Here is a 19,764-nt window from a genome sequence, read left to right as displayed (position 1 = left end):
GCGCCATCGCCGTGCCTAAGATCAGCCTTGGCGGGTGGAAAACTTTCGGCTCTCTCTACCAACTCTTAACCCAGAGACGGTTATGCGACTCCCTCGCCGCCCAAGCAAGTCCTATTTAAAATCACATTTCCTCCCGGAGGCCTTTCCCGATCTCATTTCCCCTATTCCTTCTCCCTTCAGCGTCACCTATACGCTCGGATCTATAGCCTTAAAGCGTTACGTACGTGTCCGTGATTTATTTTATGAATGATAACGATGATAACGATGGCATCTGATTGAGCGCTTACTATGTGCAAAGCGCTGGGGAGGTTACCAGCGTGGCTCAACGGAAGGAGCCCGGGCTTTGGAGTCAGAGGGCATGGGTTCAAATCCCGGCTCTGCCCAACTGTCGGCTGTGTGACTTTGGGCAAGTCACTTAACTTCTCTGTGCCTCGGTTACCTCATCTGTAAAATGGGGATGGAGACTGTGAGTCCCACGGGGGACAACCGGATCACCTTGTAACCTCCCCAGCGCTTAGAACAGTGCTTTGCACATAGTAAGCGCTAATAAATGCCGTTACTACTACTACTACTACCGGGTGAACAGGTTGTCCCTCAGGGGGCTCACAGTCTTCATCCCCATTTTACAGATGAGGGAACTGAGGCACAGAGAGGTTGAGTGACTTGCCCAAAGTCACCCGGCGGACAATTGGCAGAGCTGGGATTTGAACCCATGACCTCTGACTCCAAAGCCCGGGCTCTTTCCACTGAGCCACGCTGTGACTGTCAACTCCTTGTGGGCAGGGAATGTGCCTACCCACTCTGGTGTACTGCCCTTTCCCAAATGCTCAGTACGCCCAATAAGCACTCAATTATTCTTATTAGGGTACTGGTTAAGCGCTTACTGGGTCCCGGGCACTGTACTAAGCACTGCGGTGGATACAAGCAAATCGGGTTGGACACAGTCCCTGTCTGGACACGGTCTCATTCCCCACTTTACAGATGCAGTCACTGAGGCCCAGAGAAGTGAAGCGACTCGTCCAAGGCCACACAGCAGACTAGTGGCGGAGCCGGGATTAGAACCCATGACCTTCTGACTCCCAAGCCCGGGCTCTATCCAATACACCACCCTGCTTCTCGTCTATACCACTGGTTGAATAATGGATTGGCGCGCTGGGATTCAGGTGACTACGGGGCTGTAGACTGTGAGCCCACTGTTGGGTAGGGACTATATATGTTGCCAACTTGTACTTCCCAAGCGCTTAGTACAGTGCTCTGCACACAGTAAGCGCTCAATAAATACGATTAATTGATTGATTGTTGCCAAACTGCACTTTCCAAGCGCTTAGCACAGTGCTCTGCACACAGTAAGCGCTCAATAAACACGACTGAACGAATGAACGGAGTAACGATTCACAAAAATTACACGATAACGGTGGGGCAAACCAAATAGGATGAGCTGCAATTCATCATCAATCGTATTTATTGAGTGCTGTGTGCACAGCACTGTACTAAGCGCTTATCGCACACTTACCCCTACGTAAGTTCCTTACACTTACACCTATGTGCATTTTACCCTGTACCACCGGAGCAGCCTTTTCTAGAAGTCAATTTTCACCCTCCCTCGGCAGTGAAAATAATAAATAATAATAATAATAATAATAATAATGGCATTTTTAGACTGCGAGCCCACTGTTGGGTAGGGACTGTCTCTATATGTTGCCAATTTGTACTTCCCAAGCGCTTAGTACAGGGCTCTGCACATAGTAAGCGCTCAATAAATACGATTGATTGATTGATTGATAAGCGCTATGTGCAGAACACTGTTTGAAGCGCTGGGGAGCTACAAGGTGATCAGGTTGTCCCACGTGGGGCTCACAGTCTTCATCCGCATTTTCCAGATGAGGGAACTGAGGCCCGGAGCAGTGAAGTGACTTGCCCAGAGTCACCCGGCTGACAGCCGGCGGAGCCGGGACTTGAACCCACGGCCTCCGACTCCAGAGCCCGGGCTCTTCCCACCGAGCCGCTTCTCTAAGAGCAGAGAAAACCAAGGCCACCCCCGGCGTGGGGGGGGAGAGGGGGGACGGATTTTCTTTCCTAGGCCAAACCCCGCCAGCTTTGGAAGAGGCTCGGTTTCCCCGGACGATATGGGAGAGGTAAGTTTGGTGGTTTTCCCCCCCCCCGGGGGAAAAAGCCACCCCCCACGCACCTGGCTCGTTGGTCATCGCCGACCAAGTCAGATACATGGTGTAGACGGTGATCACGGAAGACTGCAGCAAACCAGACCGCGGCTGCGACTCCTACGCGGGAGAGATGGGGGGGGGCCGCCGGGCTACTTAGGATGCAACCCGCCTTTCCCGAGCGGCCCCCCCGGGGCCGCCCCCCCCCCGCCCCCCCCCCGGCCCCCCCCCCCCCCGGCCACCTGGATCTTGGGCAGAATGGACAGGACCGAGGCGCCGATGCAGAGCAGCATGTTGACGCTGATGAAGGCCTTGTTCTCGGAGCAGCCCCCCGGCCGGGTGTAGTAGACGAAGAACAGCACTATCGCCACCGAGGACAGCAGGTAGTTCAGCGCCGTGGCGGACAGGAGGGCTGGGAAAGGACACGGTGAGGAGGATGCCGTTAATTGGGCCGGCTTGCTGTACCACGATGATGATGATGATGGCGGCGTTTATTAAGCGCCGGCTACGTGCCGAGCACCGGTCGAAGCGCCGCGGCACGGCTGCCAGGCGCTGTACTGAGGAAGCAGCGCGGTGTGGGGTTCACTGGAGAAGCAGCGTGACTCAGAGGGAAGAGCCCCGGCTTGGGAGTCGGAGGTCATGGGTTCAAATCCCGGCTTCGCCGCTTCTCAGCTGTGTGACTTTGGGCAGGTCACTTAACTTCTCTGGGCCTCAGTCCCCTCATCCGGGAAATGGGGATGGAGACCGTGAGCCCCACGTGGGACAACCTGATGATCTTGTATCACCCCGGCACTTAGAACAGTGCTTGGCACACAGAAAGCGCTTGACAAATCCCATTATTATTATTGTTCTCTGTGCCTCAGTGACCTCATCTGTAAAATGGGGATGAAGACTGTGAGCCCCACATGGGACAACCTGATGATCTTGTATCACCCCAGCGCTTAGAATGGTGCTTGGCACACAGAAAGCGCTTAACAAATCCCATTATTATTATTGTTCTCTGTGCCTCAGTTACCTCATCTGTAAAATGGGGATGAAGACTGTGAGCCCCACGTGGGACAACCTGATCACCTTGTATCTCCCCAATGCTTAGAACAGTGCTTGGCACAGAGTAAGTGCTTAACAAATGCCATTATTATTATTATTATTCTCTGTGCCTCAGTTACCTCATCTGTAAAATGGGGATGAAGACTGTGAGCCCCACGTGGGACAACCTGATCACCTTGTATCGCCCCAGCGCTTAGAACAGTTCTTGGCACAGAGTAAGCGCTTAACAAATGCCATTATTATTATTATTATTCTCTGTGCCTCAGTTACCTCATCGGTAATATGGGGAATGAGACGGTGAGCCCCCCGTGGGACAACCCGATCACCTTATATCTACCCCCAGCGTTTAGAACAGCGCTCAGCACATAGTAAGCACTAAACACATGCCATCGTTAATTAATTAATTAAGGAGTGGAATAGATACGATGTAATGCGATCCAACACGGGGCTCACGGTCTAAGTAAAAAGGAGAACGGTCACTGAATCCCCATTTTACTGACGAGGGAACTGAGGCACGGGGAAGTTAAGTAACGTGCCCAAGGTCACACGGCAGGTAAGCGGCGGAGCCGGGATCGGAACCCCGGCCTTTCAACTCCCAGGACCGGGATCTTTCCACTTCCGTGCAGGGAAGTTAGGGTGGACAGTTAGGCCTCGTCAAAAATTGGAGAAACAGGGTGGGCGTGTGGGTGTACCTTGGACAAGGTACTTCTCTGGGCCTCGGTTCCCTCTTCTGTCAGAATAATAATAATCACGGTGGCATTTGTTAAGCGCTTATAATTATATTATATTAATGGCATTTATTAAGCACTTAATATGAGCCAAGCACCGTTCTAAGCTCTGGGGAGGTTACAAGGTGAAGAGGTTGTCCCACGGCGGGCCCACAGTCTTAATCCCCATTTTACAGATGGGGGAACTGAGGCACAGAGAAGTGAAGCGACTTGCCCAAAGTCACACGGCTGACAATTGGCGGAGCCGGGATTTGAACCCATGACCTCTGACTCCAAAGCCCGGGCTCTTTCCACTGAGCCCCGCTGCTTCTCTACTCTGTGCAAAGCGCTGGAGATCATCCCACACCTGAGGTCCTTCCTACTCAGACTGTGAGCCCCGTGTGACACAGGGACCAGGTCTGACGCGATTACCGTGTACCTTCGCCAGGGCTTATAATAATAATAATAATAATAATAATAATGACATTTATTAAGCGCTTACTGTGTGCAAAGCACTGTTCTAAGCGCTGGGGAGGTTACAAAGCCATCAGGTTGTCCCACAGGGGGCCCACAGTCTTAACCCCCATTTTACAGATGAGGGAACTGAGGCACAGAGCAGTTAAGTGACTTGCCCAAAGTCACCCAGCTGACAATTGGCGGAGCCGGGATTTGAACCCATGACCTCCGACTCCAAAGCCCGGGCTCTTTCCACTGAGCCACGCTGCTTCTCTGTGCTCTGCACACAGTAAGCGCTCAATAAATACCATTGAATGAATAAATAAGTACGACAAATATGACTGAACGAATGCCTGACGCATAGGAAGTGCTTAACGACCACTACAGTTATTAATAAATACCACTGACTGACTTTAGCTCGCTGCGGGCAGGGAATGTGTCTACCAACCCTGTTGTATTGTACTTTCCCGAGTGCTCAGTACAGCAGGAAGCGCTCAATAAACGACTGACTTTACCACTCGGCAATGAAAAAATGCGCTTCAATAACTCTTCGGTTTTCTACACCGATGAGCGTTTTTCTCAATCATTTTAGACAAGTGCGTGCGGGCGTGCACCCACGTACACACAGGCATCAGTTTACCTAGCCAAACACCATCCGAACTGGCACCAGACTCCTTCCCCTTCAAATCCCGATTCTATCACGTGGCCAAATGAAAAGTTTTGCAAAACGATAAATGCGCCTCACAACTAAAAGTTTAATACAGCCGGCTGGCGTGCCTACGCTGGGGCACATATTCGAAGCCCGCTCTCACACTTTCCTCTACTGTAAGCCCCGAGGAGGCCAGGGACTGTACCTGATCTGACTATTGCATTTACGCCAGTGCTTAGTGTAGTGCTTGGCACATAGTATTAACAAATATCACAATTATCATCATTTATTATTGTTATTATTATTGTGTCCTTATGTGTCCCCACCTTACCTCCTTCCCCTCCCCACAGCACGTGTGTGTATATATATATATATTTATTTATTATACTATTTATTTTACTTGTCCATATCTATTCTATTTATTTTATTTTGTTAATATGTTTTGTTTTGTTCTCTGTCTCCCCCTTCTAGACTGTGAGCCCACTGTTGGGTAGGGACCGTCTCCATATGTTACCAACTTGTACTTCCCAAGCGCTTAGTACAGTGCTCTGCCCACAGTAAGCGCTCAATAAATACGATTGATTGATTGACTGATTGAAGCGGCATGGCTCATTCATTCGTTCAATCGTATTTATTGAGCGCTTACTGTGCGCACAGCACTGTGCTAAGCGCTTGGGAAGTACAGGTTGGCAACATATAGGGATGGTCCCTACCTACCAGTGGGCTCACAGTCTAGAAGGCTCAGTGGGGAGAGCCCGGGTTTGGGAGTCAGAGGCCGTGGGTTCGAATCCCGGCTCTGCAACCTGTCAGCTGTGTGACTTTGGGCAAGTCACTTCCCTTCTCTGTGCCTCAGTTCCCCCATCTGTAAAATGGGGATGAAGACTAGGAGCCCCACATGGAACAACCTTGTATCCCCCCCCCAGCGCACAGAACAGTGCTGGGCATGTAGTAAGTGCTTAACAAATACCTTAATTATTATTATTATCTCGGTTGAAATTCAGGAAGCTTTCGCCCCGGCCCTTTGAGAAGCGATCGGTTCGGGTCCCCCGTACCTGCATACCAACATCTTGAGTTTCCCTCTTCCATCTTCTCCACCCACGACTCATTCCAAGAGTGAGCAAAATCAATCAGCAAGACCAGCTGGATAAGGATGAAGCAGAATGCCCCGGCCATACCGACGTAAAACCACACTGGAGGAGAAAAGGAGAGAGCCGTTTAACACCCCGAAGAGGGGGCAAAAAAAAAAAATCATCCCCTCGCACCTACTGCCGTCAGTGAAACCTCTGCGTTGGGTAGGGACTGTCTCTATATGTTGCCAATTTGTACTTCCCAAGCGCTTAGTACAGTGCTCCGCACATCGTAAGCGCTCAATAAATACGATTGATGATGAAAACGGATCCCGTTGGTTCCAAGCACTGCGTCTCGGTTTGGCCGCGGGAAGAGATTACCGCCCCGGCCCCGTGAGAGGACACCCCAAGACGTCATTCGGCCTCCTTACCGGTAGTGAAGGGTCCCTCGGGGATGAAGAAGGCTCCGACGCTAATGGCCACTGCGGCAACGAACTTGAAGAACCAGAATCTAGAATGGAAGCACAGACGTTAGCAAAAGGAAAAGTCCCTTTCCAACGCTCTCCTTCAGGTCCGTGCTAATGTAAAAAGGATTAAGGGCCGTTCAAAAGATCGATCATCGGCGTAACTGCATTGCTGAGGAGTTGAAATTTACAGTTTATGAACATTTTTTGTCTGCAAACTGCTGACGGTGTTTTCTGGCAACCGAGAAGGAAAGGCTATGAGAAGCGGAAAGGGCACGGGCTAGCGAGTCAGAGGACCTGGGTTCTAATCCCGGCTCCGCCAGTTGTCCGTGTGACCTCAGGCAAGCCACTTAACTTCTCTGTGCCTCCGTTAACTCATCTGTTTTTCCCTGTTTGCAAGCAGATACATCCCTTGTTTCAAGTTTCTTGCCAAGAAGATCAAAAATGGGTTGAGGGAACTGAGGCCCAGAAGTGAGGTGACTTGCCCAAGGTCACGCAGCAGCCAAGCGGAGCCGGGATTAGAACCCATGACCTCCTGACTCTGAGACCCGTGCTCTATCTACCATGCCGTGCTGCTTCGTCTGGTAAAGCAAGATACGCAAAATCATGCTGTTCCCCCAATTTTTTTCTTGACGTTAAAGTAGTAGTAACAGGATTTTTGTATGTACAAACGTATGGTTGTACGTATTTATTACTCTATTTTACTTATACATATCTATTTTATTTATTTTATTTTGTTAATATGTTTTGTTCTCTGTCTCCCCCTTCTAGACTGTGAGCCCACTGTTGGGTAGGGACCGCCTCTAGATGTTGCCAACTTGTACTTCCCAAGCGCTTAGTACAGTGCTGTGCACACAGTAAGTGCTCAATAAATACGATTGATTGATTGATTGATCTGTAAAATGGGGATTAAGACTGTGAGCCCCACGTGGGACAACTTGATTGCCACATATCTGCCCCAGAGCTTACAACAGCGCTTGGCACATAGTAAGTGCTTAATAAATAGGAAAGAGCGCTACAAAAATAACAAGCCATCTTAAACGGTTGGAGGAGTGAAGGACAGTTTAGGGGATTAAGATATTAAGAAGAGGGAAAAAAAAACTATTTCTCAAACTACTCTGAAAACACCGTAAGGAAACACGCCAAGTCCCACTTTAATGCTCGAAGGGATTTACCTGAAATCCATGACAGCGGCCTGCAGCCTGCACTCGATAAAGACTATTTTTGGATCGAATTGAAAATCTAGAAGCATTTCTCATCACCCTTTTTGTTCTCTGACTTGTGAAGTGGCGTGGGCTCAGTGGCTTCTTGGGGTGGGAAGCCGGGGGCAAGCGCTTAGTACAGTGCTCTGCACACAGTAAGCGCTCAATAAATATGATTGAATGAACGAATGAAGTACACCAAGGCAGGGAGGGGAGGTGATCCCCAAGGAACTTATTCTGGGGACCATTTCACCATCTTCGGGCTTAGGAGCCTCTGAGGGTCGCAGTGGATGGCCACGAGGGAGCCAATTCGCTTCCTGAACTAGAACATGCGCAGCAAAAATGTTATTTATACATGGACACCCACAAAAACAGGGCTCAATATTGGGTTTTTCACCCCAACTACACATTAGGGTAGTTACAGTTACACTTCCAGACAGCAGCACTCTCACTGCTTAGAACAGTGCCTTGAACATAGTAAGTGCTTAACAAATGCCATTATTATTGTTATTATTATTACTACTATTATTATTATTATCATTACTGAAGCACCCCCTTCAACTACTGGTTCGGGCAGAGGGATTGTCCGCAGGTACTATTTGAAATTTCGTTGACTGAATCGACACCTCAAAGGGAAAGGCCTTACAGTAATACGCATCTCTTTCTACAAACACAGCTGGCATCGGTATTGAAGGAACGTTTTTACTGAGAAAAATGCAATGAATTGGTATTTAAGGAGGCCTTTTACGGAGAAAAAGAGAATGTTCGGACCATTGAATTTAGGCGACTTCTACCCAGAGACCGTACGCGTTTTTTTTTAAAGCGCTCTCTTACCCATTGTGCACTGAAGCTCGAGGGTCGCTGCTGCTCTTGACTTTGATCATCAACAGGGAGAAGAGGAGGAAGAACATGGCCATGCCGAAGCAGACCCGGTACACTGCCTTGTATCCCACCAGGACGTTGCAGTTCACGTGCCCGTGGATTCCCGGAAGGGAAGTCCCCGTCCCACCGTCGCAGAAACCGGGAATCTGGGATCACGGGACAAAAACGCAGAGCTGGATAAAACTCCCCGCCGGGCGTTAACGGGAGTTTCGCTGTAAATCTGGGTCGCCAAGGTAACCCAAGGCAGCGTTCAATAGATAGGGGAAAGGCGCTACTCTATTCAGCAAGTGATGATTTTTAAAAATCATAATAAATCCAGACACGGATGCTCTCCCTCCCCTTAGAATGGTGAACTTTTCTTGAGTCGGTCATTATTTCAGACAGATGCAGTTCTTCTGGGAGCGTGAAACACAACCACAGCCTCCGGTTCGGAAGACTTAACGGAAAAGGCTGGTTATTAGAAAGTTTTCCTTACTGACACCCCCCAAACTACATCCGCCACTAACTGCGGAAGAAAGGAGAAGAGCGCTCAGTCCACTGATTGACCGAATGAGAAAATCCTTTAACTCTTCAGGCTATAATTCATAGCACTAGAGCACGGGAAGAAATCACCATGGGGTTGTTGGGTTTTTTTTTTTAAGTTTCCTGCATTTCAAACCCCATCTCACAAGGGGGGAAGTCTTTGCTAGACTGTTGAGTTGGTCTCCTGCCGACTTAAGGGAGCTGCTCTTTCAAAGCATTAACCGAGCATCTGGAGATTTCGATATGATTTAAAACAAGTGCTTTGGGGGGCGGGGGGATGCTACCGACTCCCCCAATTCCTCCCCAGGCACTGAGCGTAGAAGAGCCAGAGCAGCAAACGGAAGCAGGATCGGAGAAGCGGCGGGGCCTAGGAGAAACCGCCTGGATCTGGGAGCCGGAGGACTCGGGTTCAAATCCCAGCTCTGCCGCTTACCTGCTGTACGACGGAGTGAGTCGTTTACCTTCTCCGGGCCTCAGTTTCCTCCTCCGTTACCCGGACGTTCGCTACCTGCTCTCACTTCCTACTTCGCCCGTGAGCCCCGCGTAGGACAGGAACGGAGTCTCGACTGACTCTACCTCGGCGCTTACTACGGTGCTTGGCACCTAGTATGCGCTTAACAAATACCGCATTGATTATCCGCAGGCAGTCTAAGCCACAGTCTAATGAGAAGTTCTCCCATTTAAGTGGTGGAGAAAAGCAGCCATTAACAGAAGCCCCCCTCCCCACGCTACCCCTTCGGAACAGAAACGGGGCAGGGGGCATGTAACGTGCGCGTTTCCGTGAAACCTAACGGAAATACCGACCTAATAATAATTGCGGTATTTGTTAAGCGCTTACTGTGTGCCAGGCACTGTACTAAACGCTGGGGTGGATAGGAGATAAACAGGTTGGGCACAGTCCCCGTCCCCATTTGCGTGGCTCAGTGGAAAGAGCCCGGGCTTGGGAGTCAGAGGTCATGGGTTCCAATCCCGGCTCCGCCACCTGTCAGCCGTGTGACTTTGGGCAAGTCGCTTAACTTCTCTGTGCCTCAGTTCTCTCATCTGTAAGATGGGGATGAAGACCGCGAGCCCCACGCGGGACAGCCTGATTTCCTTATATCCCCCCCAGAGCTTAGAACAGTGCTTGGCACATAGTAAGCGCGTAACAAATACCATTATTATTATCATTATGAGAGAACTGTGAGGCCCAGAGAAGTGAAGTGACTTAACCAAGGTCACAAGGCAGAAAAGCGGCGGAGCTGGCCTCAGCCCATTGTTGGGTAGGGACCGTCTCTATATGTTGTCCGATTGTACTTCCCAAGTGCTTAGTACAGTGCTCCGCCCACAGTAAGCGCGCAATAAATACGACTGAATGAATGAATGAACCCGTGACCTTCTGACTATGATTATCTAACCTAAACCAAAATACGGCTGAGTTGAAAAGCTGACCATTTATTTTTTCTATCTCTCCACCAAGGATTTCAGGCTTTCCCCCATCCCCCTAGAGTTTCTGGGAAACATTCTCTCACCTCCTTCCCGAATCCCCAGCCCCAAGAAGCACCCCACGGAATAGGACGGGAATTACACACTGTAAAGCCGTGGCGGGCAGGGAACGTGTCCGGTTATACCGTGCTCTCCCAAGCGCTTAGTACGGGGCTCCGCGCACGATAAATACGACTGTGTGGACGAAGAGCTGACGGGCAGCCGTCGGGTTGGTCCCGACCTCCCAAGGCGGCCGCCCCGCCGCGTTACCGCGCGAGGAGCCTCACCTTCTTCAGCTCCTGCTCCATTCCGGGGAGCAGCATCACACAGGCGACGCTCACCCCGAGAAGCAAGAAGAAAGCGTACATCAGCCGAGTTATCGTGGAGTTGTTTCCGCTGGGGCAGCAGCGGCAGAGAAGACACGGGGCACTGCCACACAGGCATGGTATCTGGGGAAAAAAAACAACAACAAATCGTTCAGAGAGTAGGGACGGGCCAACGTAAAAACACCACCGGCAGTTCCACGTCTTCGGGAAACCCCACGGCAGTTGCGTTCCTCTCCCCCTCCTCCCCCTATCCATCAATCAATCAATCGTATTTATTGAGCGCTTACTGTGTGCAGAGCACTGTACTGAGCGCTTGGGAAGTACAAGTTGGCAACATATAGAGACGGTCCCTACCCAACAGTGGGCTCACAGTCTAAAAGCCTCCATCCCTCCTTCCCTTCCCCACAGCACCTGTATATATGTATATATGCTTGTACGGATTTATTACTCTATTTACGTATTTATTTTACTTGCACATATTTATTCTATCTATTTTATTCTGTTAACATGTTTTGTTTTGTTCTCTGTCTCCCCCTTCTAGACTGTGAGCCCGCCGTCGGGTAGGGACCGTCTCTATATGTTGCCGACTTGTGCTTCCCAAGCGCTTAGTACCGTGCTGTGCACACAGCAAGCGCTCAATAAATACGATTGAATGAATGAATGAATGAATGAATGAATGAATGACTGTGGCTCGCTCGCCGCTGTTTGATGAGGGAGGGGGGTTGGGGACTTTTCCCATTTTCGTTGGCTCCCTAAGGGATCGTCAGCGATCTTGGCTCAAATTCTTGGCAGAATTTGCCAATTTGTACTTCCCAAGCACTCAGTACAGTGCTCTGCACATAGTAAGCGCTCAATAAATACGATTGATTGATTGGCTCATCACTTGGGAGCGAAAGGTTCACCGAAGCGGCTACAAAGCGAAACTTCCCAATTAGATGTAACCTCCCGGCCAGAGGATGGACGGAATACAACCCAAGGTTGCGATCCCGGGATTCTGTTCTTTTCTACTTCTGGTGACAAATGACCTGTTCCTCACCAAGCAGTAAAACATTACACCTTCACTGACGACAGTGGACGTCGCCTCAAGTTTCCAGTGTTCACAGGCCCCTTCAGCTTCACAGATCACTTCAAAACCGGGGACGTCAAGAGTAGGTCTGTTCCCGGGAATGACAGAAGCAGCGTGGCTCAGTGGAAAGAGCGCGGGCTTGGGAGTCAGAGGTCATGGGTTCAAATCCCGGCTCCGCCGCTTGTCAGCTGGGTGACTTTGGGCAAGTCCCTTCACTTCTCTGGGCCTCAGTTCCCTCATCCGTAAAAGGGGGATTAAGAATGTGAGCCCCCCGTGGGACAACCTCATCACCTTGCATCCTCCCCAGCGCTTAGAACAGTGCTTGGCATAACAAATACCATCATTATTATTATTACTATTATTATTATAACAGTGCTTTGCACATAGTAAGCGCTTAACACATACCAACATTATTATTATTAATGGTGCTTTTTAATAATAGTAATTACTATGGTATTTGTTAAGCACTATGTGCCAGGCACTGTACTAAGCACTGGGGTGGATACAAGCAAATCAGGTTGGACAGGGTCCTGTCCCACACTGGGCTCACAGTCTGGATCCCCGTTTTACAGATGAGGGAACTGAAGCCCAGGAAAGTGAAGTGACTAGCCCAAGGTCACACAGCAGACAAGTGGCAGAGCCAGAATTAGAACCCATGACCTGCTAATGCCCAGGCCCGGGTTCTATCCACTACACTATGCTGCTTCTTAAGCACTTGCTATGTCCCAAGCACTGTTCTAAGCACTGAGATAGATAAAGGTTCATCAGGTCCCACAGGGTGCTCACAGGCGAAGTAGGAGGGAGAACAGGTACTGAATCCCCATCTTGCAGATGAGGAAACTGAGGCCCACAGAAACAAAATGACTCGACCGAGGTCGCATGGCAGGGAAGCAGCCGAGTAGGGATTAAAACCCAGGGCCTCTAACTCACAAGTCTGGGGGGTGGGGGTGGGGGGGAAGAAGGAAGAAGGAAGAAGAAAGAAGAAAGAAGAAAAAGAAGAAAGAAGAAAAAGAAGAAAGAAGAAGGAAGAAGAAAGAAGGAGGAAGAAGGAAGAAGAAAGAAGAAGAAAAGAAGAAGAAAAAGAAGAAGAAAGAAGAAAGAAGAAGGAAGAAAGAAGGTATTTTTTAAGTACTTACTATTTGCCAAGCACTGTTCTAAGCACTGGGGAGGATACAAGGTGATTAGGTTGTCCCCTGTGGTGCTCACAATCTTAATCCCCATTTTACAGATGAGGGAACTGAGGCACAGAGAGGTTACAGGGTCATCAGGTTGTCCCCTGTGGGGCTCACAGTCATAATCCCCATTTTACAGATGAGGGAACTGAGGCACAGAGAAGTTACAAGATCATCAGGTTGTCCCCTGTGGGGCTCACGGTCATAATCCCCATTTTACAGATGAGGGAACTGAGGCACAGAGAAGTTACAGGGTCATCAGGTTGTCCCCTGTGGGGCTCACGGTCATAATCCCCATTTTACAGATGAGGGAACTGAGGCACAGAGAAGTTACAGGGTCATCAGGTTGTCCCCTGTGGGGCTCACGGTCATAATCCTCATTTTACAGATGAGGGAACAGAGGCACAGAGAAGTTAGTGACTTGCCCGAAGGCACACGGCAGAGAAGTGGCAGGGGCAGGATTAGAACCCACGACCTCTGCCACCAAGCCAGGCTGCTTCTCTGCTGCCCGGAGGACTTTTTTTAAAAGATGATTCTGTGTACATTCACTTAGTCGTATTTACCGAGCGCTTACTGTGCGCAGAGCACTGTACTAAGCGCTTGGGAAGTACGAGCTGGCATCTCTGCATGCATCAGGGCCCTCTCCCATGGTTGCCGAGCCCTCTTTGTACTGTACTGGGAGTCGGAAGGTCGTGGGTTCTAATCCCGACTCTGCCACTTGTCAGCTGTGTGACCTTGGGAGAGTCACCTCACTTGAGCCCGGGCTTTGGAGTCAGGGGTCATGGGTTCAAATCCCGGCTCCCCCAACTGTCAGCTGTGTGACTTTGGGCAAGTCACTTCACTTCTCTGGGCCTCGGTTACCTCATCTGGAAAATGGGGATTAAAACTGTGAGCCCCTCCATGGGACAACCTGATGACCTTGCAACCTCCCCAGCGCTTAGAACAGTGCTTTGCACATAGTAAGCGCTTAATACCATCATTATTATTATTATTATTCTCTGGGCCTCAGTTCTCTCCTATATAAAATGGGGACTGAGACTCTGAGCCCCACTTTCATTCATTCAATCGTATTGAGTGCTCACTGTGTGCAAAGCACTGTACTAAGCGCTTAGGAAGTCCAAGTCAGCAACATATAGTGACGGTCCCTACCCAACGGCGGGCTCACAGTCTAGAAGGGGGAGAGAGACAACAAAAACAGAACATATTAACAAAATAAAATGAATAGAATAAATATGGACAAATAAAATAAGTAAATAAATAGAGCAATAAATCCGTACAAACATATATACATATATACAGGTGCTGCGGGGAGGGGGAGAGGAAGGAGGGGGCTCAGTCTGGGAAGGCTTAAGGAATACCATCATCATTATTCTCATTCCCTCCCCTGTCAAGTGGGGATTGAGCCTGGGAGTCCCACGGGAGACAGGGACTGTGTCTAATCCGGCTTATCCCGGCTCCACCACATGACTGCTGTGTGACCTTGGGCAAGTCACTTAACTTCTCTGAACCTCAGTTACCTCATCTGTAAAATGGGGATTAAGATTGTGAGCCCCACATGGGGCAACTTGATCACCTTGTATCCCCGCCCCAGCGCTTAGAACAGTGCTCTGCACATAATAAGCGCTTAACAAATGCCACCATTATCATCATCTTCATCTGTATCCACCCCAGCGCTTAGTACAGTGCCTGGCATATAGTGAATGCTTAACAAATACAGTTCAACCAATCACTAGCACTTACTGACTGCCTATTATATTATATGATGGAAACAGTACTAAAATTAGTAGCCCAGTTTCCTGTCCTCAAGGAGCTAGTTCAGATAAAATAGTGTGACTATTGATCAGATGCCTAAGAACACCACTGACTTCGTAGTTATAGTACTCTTTGTATATATGATTCTTCCTTTTGCAAACTTTCAGGTGAGCCACCTCATTATGACTCCCTTAACAAATGAGGGAACAATTATTGTGTACAAGGGGGCTCACAGTCTTAATCCCCATTTGACAGATGAGGTCACTGAGGCTCAGAGAATCAATCAATCATATTTATTGAGCGCTTACTGTGTGCAGAGCACTGTACTAAGCACTTGGGAAGTACAAGCTGGCGACATATAGAGACGGTCCCTGCCCAACAGTGGGCTCACAGTCTAGAAGGGGGAGACAGAGAACAAAACCAAACATACTAACAAAATAAAATAAATAGAATAGATATGTACAAGTAAAATAAATAAATAGAATAATAAATATGTACAAACATATATACATATATACAGGTGCTGTGGGGAAGGGAAGGAGGTAAGATGTGGGGATGAAGAGGGGGACGAGGGGGAGAGGAAGGAAGGGGCTCAGTCTGGGAAGGCCTCCTGGAGGAGGTGAGCTCTCAGTAGGGCCTTGAAGGGAGGAAGAGAGCTAGCTTGGCGGATGGGCAGAGGGAGGGAAGTGAGAAGTGAAGTGACTTGCCCAAAGTCCCACAGCTGGCAAGTGGCGGAGCTGGGATTTGAACCCAGGACCTCTGGCTCCCAAGCCCGGGCTCTTTCCCCTCAGCCACGCCTCCACACCACGCTGCTTATTCCCCTATTTTACTTGTACATATTTACTATTCTATTTTTGTTAATGCGGTGCGTATAGCTATAATTCTATTTGTTCTGACAATCTTGACACCTGCCTTGTTGTCCACCCTAGCCGCACACTGCATCCAGTTTGCAGAGGCGGCACTGACCGCATTTTCCCTAAGGGCTCAGCATAATCGATCAGTCGTATTTATTGAGCGCTTACTGTGTGCAGAGCACTGTACTAAGCGCTTGGGAAGAACAAGTTGGCATAACCGACTCCATTGTGCGCAGGGCTCGACAAGGGGATGTGTGAGGCCTAAGGCGCCGGCCTCGCCGAAGATCCTGTCATCAGGGAGGGCTGACCCTGATCAAAGCGGCTACGCCCCTGTCTGAGACGACCCCATCCTGCGTGGGGGCCGTGGCTCCTGATAATATCTCCTCGTAACAGGGTGCCAAAGTTTCGTGCGCAAGGGATTCGGATGGAGAACCAAATAAAAGGGAAGAAGCGGCTGGGATCGAGGCTGTTGGTCCCTCGGACCTCTCGGGAGGTGGACGGGCGAGCGGTTGTCCTTCCCAAGCGCTTTGCACACAGTAAGCGCTCAAAACGATTAATTGATTTATTTCCTACCTCTACTGCTCTATCTGAACTCACGGCTGTATATATGTTTGTACATATCTATTACTCTATTTGTACACATCTATTCTATTTATTTTATTAGTATGTTTGGTTTTGTTATGTCTCCCCCTTTTAGACTGTGAGCCCACTGTTAGGTAGGGACCGTCTCTATATGTTGCCAACTTGTACTTCCCACGCGCTTAGTACAGTGCTCTGCACACAGTAAGCGCTCAAGAAATACGATTGATTGATTGATTCCCTACCTCTACTGCTCTATCTGAACTCATGGCTGTATATATGTTTGTACATATTTACTACTCTATTTGTACATATCTATTCCATTTATTTTATTTTGTTAGTATGTTTGGTTTTGTTCTCTGTCTCCCCCTTTTAGACTGTGAGCCCACTGTTGGGTAGGGACCGTCTCTATATGTTGCCAAGTTGTACTTCCCAAGCGCTTAGTACAGTGCTCTGTACACAGTAAGTGCTCAATAAATACGATTGATTGATTGATTGATTGGCTCTGCGTCATTTTTCCTATCCGCGTCACCACCTTGGGTTCTCGAACCCTGCGGCCGATTTACACCGGTTAACTTCTTTTCCCCCCACTTGTCGATAACAGTCTCCGTGTTTTGTTTTGTTGTCCGTCTCCCCCTTCTAGACCGGGAGCTCGTTGTTGGGTAGGGACCGTCTCTATCTGTTACCAACTTGCACTTCCCAAGCGCTTAGTCCGGTGCTCTGCACACAGTAAGCGCTCAATAAATGACTGAATGAATGATTCTGGGACCATCCCACGTTGCCAGACGAGGAACGCAGTGGGGGAGGGATATTTTGTTCATGCTAAAATGCATAACTTTGTTTTAACACTTTCAAAATCTAACAGGATAACATTTAGTGAATCCAGAGGTTAACTGTTTGAACTAGAGAATCTAGCTCTCTTCCTTCAAAGCCCTACTGAGTGCTCACCTCCTCCAGGACGCCTTCCCTAACTGAACCCCCTTTTTCCTCTCCTCCTCCTCTTCCCATCGCACCCCCACTCCCTTCCCCTCCCCACAGCACTTTTTTTAAAGGCATTTATTAAGTGCTTACTATGTGCAAAGCACTGTTCTAAGCGCTTGGGAGGTTACAAGGTGATCAGGTTGTCCCATGGGGGGCTCAAAGTCTTAATCCCCATTTTACAGATGAGAGAACTGAGGCCCAGAGAAGTGAAGCGACTCGCCCAAAGTCACACAGCTGACAGTTGGCGGAGCGGGGGTTTGAACCCCTGACCTCTGACTCCAAAGCCCAGGCTTTTTCCACTTAGCCACGCTGCTTCTCTTGTATATATTGTATACAATATATTACTCTCTTCCTCCCTTCAAGGCCCTACTGAGAGCTCACCTCCTCCAGGAGGCCTTCCAGCACTGAGCCCCCCTTCGTCCCCTCTCTATCCCCCCCGTCTTACCTCCTTCCCCTCCCCACAGCACCTGTATATATGCATATATGTTTGTACGCATTTATTACTCTATTTATTTATGTATTTTACTTGTACATATTTATTCTATTTATTTTATTCTGTTAATATGCTTTGTTTTGTTCTCTGTCTCCCCCTTCTAGACTGAGAGCCCACTGTTGGGTCGGGACCGTCTCTATATGTTGCCAACTTGTACTTCCAAAGCGCTTAGTACAGTGCTCTACACACAGTAAGCGCTCAATAAACACGACTGAATGAATGATTATGTACACTGTATACAACATATACACTTGTATATATTTGCACATATTTATTACTACTTTTTTTATTTGTTCATATTTACTCTATTTTCTTAATGATGGGTATATAGCTATAATTCTATTTATTCTGATGGTACTGACACCTGTCCCCATGCTTTGTTTCGTTGTCCGTCTCCCCCTTCTAGACTGTGAACCCGTTGTTGGGTAGGGACCGTCTCTATAATGTTGCCGACTTCTACTTCAATCAATCAATTAATCAACCGTATTTACTGAGCGCTTACTGTGTGCAGAGCACTGTACTAAGCGCTTGGGAAGTCCAAGTTGGCAACATACAGAGACGGTCCCTACCCAACAGTGGGCTCACAGTCTAGAAGGGGGGAGACAGAGAACAAAACCAAACATACTAACAAAATAAAATAAATAGAATAGATATGTACAAGGAAAATAAATAAATAGAGTAATTCAGAGTAAATGCGAATGAATGAATGAATGATTCTGGGCCCATCCCCCGTTGCCAGGCGACGAAGGCAGCGGGGGAGGGAGAAGAAACATCAGCGACCCAATGCGCACGCGCGAACCCAACCCCCCACCCCCACCCAAGGCGCACGCGCGCCAAGCAGAGCAGGCACGCCCGCGCGCGGCTCGACTCACTGCGCACGCGCGCCAAAGCAGAGACCGCACACCCCCCCATGGCTCGACTCACTGCGCACGCGCGCCCAGCACAGAGAGCACGCCCGAGCACGGCTCGAGTCACCGCGCACGCGCGCCCAGCAGAGACCGCACACCCGCCTATGGCTCGACTCACTGCGCACGCGCGCCCAGCACAGAGGGCACGCCCGAGCACGGCTCGAGTCGCTGCGCACGCGCGCCAAGCAGAGCGGGCGTACGGCTCGACTCACTGCGCACCCGCGCCCAGCAGAGGGCGCAGGCCCGCGCGCGCATGCGTACTCCCCAGGGGCCGGGCACCGGGCGGCCACCAACCCCGCCCCCACCCATCCCCGAGCCCGGGGAGGGGCGGGGCAGGGCTTCCCCGAGAGGGGAGGCGGGGAGGAGGAGGAGAGGGAGGTGGATAAAAATAATAATGATGATAATAATAAGAATCATACCCAGCTCGCCACGGAGCACAGCCCCAGGACTCCCCCCATCTTCGGGCGGCGGCAGCAGGCACTGTCAAGATGGAGACGGCGTCCTCCCCCGCGGCTTGTTGACCGTCTACCGAGCCGCTTCCGGCTCCCTCTAGCCCGGCCCCGCCTACGGCCCTGACGTCACTTCCTGCGAGGGCGGGGCCGGGCGGTGGGCGGGAGGGGGAACGAGATTGGCTCAGAGAGGATGGGGGCGGGGACGGGGGGCTGGATTGGCTGGGGGCGGCCGGGGGGCGGGGCATGGAGGTGGGCGGGTGGGGGAACGTGATTGGCTCAGAGGATGGGGCGGGGCCCGGAGAGGGAGCGTGATTGGCTCAGGGAAGACGGGGGCGGGGCCGGTGGGGCTGGATTGGCTGGGGGCGGCCGGGGGCGGGGCCTGGAGGTGGGCGGGTGGGGGAGCGGGATTCAATCAATCAATCAATCAATCAATCGTATTCATTGAGCGCTTCCTGTGTGCAGAGCACTGTACTAAGCGCTTCGGAAGTCCAAGTCGGCAACATCTAGAGACGGTCCCTACCCAACAGCGGGCTCACAGTCTAAAAGGGGGAGACAGAGAACAAAA

General features: G+C 50.0%; 1 protein-coding gene across 1 annotated transcript in view; it reads right to left on the bottom strand.

Moving 5' to 3' along the window:
* SERINC1 (serine incorporator 1) overlaps positions 1-19,295 on the bottom strand; it is a 30,362-nt gene extending 11,067 nt beyond the window's left edge. The window contains exons 1-7 of the mRNA XM_038768078.1: positions 19,167-19,295; positions 10,904-11,065; positions 8,586-8,779; positions 6,517-6,596; positions 6,071-6,208; positions 2,402-2,571; positions 2,189-2,279 (exon numbers count right to left, since the gene is read on the bottom strand). Coding sequence (XP_038624006.1) covers positions 2,189-2,279; positions 2,402-2,571; positions 6,071-6,208; positions 6,517-6,596; positions 8,586-8,779; positions 10,904-11,065; positions 19,167-19,205 — 874 coding nt within the window. The 5' untranslated portion in view covers positions 19,206-19,295. The remainder of the gene's footprint in view (positions 1-2,188; positions 2,280-2,401; positions 2,572-6,070; positions 6,209-6,516; positions 6,597-8,585; positions 8,780-10,903; positions 11,066-19,166) is intronic.
* Between the last annotated feature and the right edge of the window lie 469 nt (positions 19,296-19,764).

The sequence above is a fragment of the Tachyglossus aculeatus genome, chromosome 2 (assembly GCF_015852505.1).
Source record: "Tachyglossus aculeatus isolate mTacAcu1 chromosome 2, mTacAcu1.pri, whole genome shotgun sequence".
Classification (NCBI taxonomy): Eukaryota; Metazoa; Chordata; class Mammalia; order Monotremata; family Tachyglossidae; genus Tachyglossus; species Tachyglossus aculeatus.
Note: the sequence above shows the minus strand (reverse complement) of the source record. Positions and strands in the feature narration are given on the sequence as shown.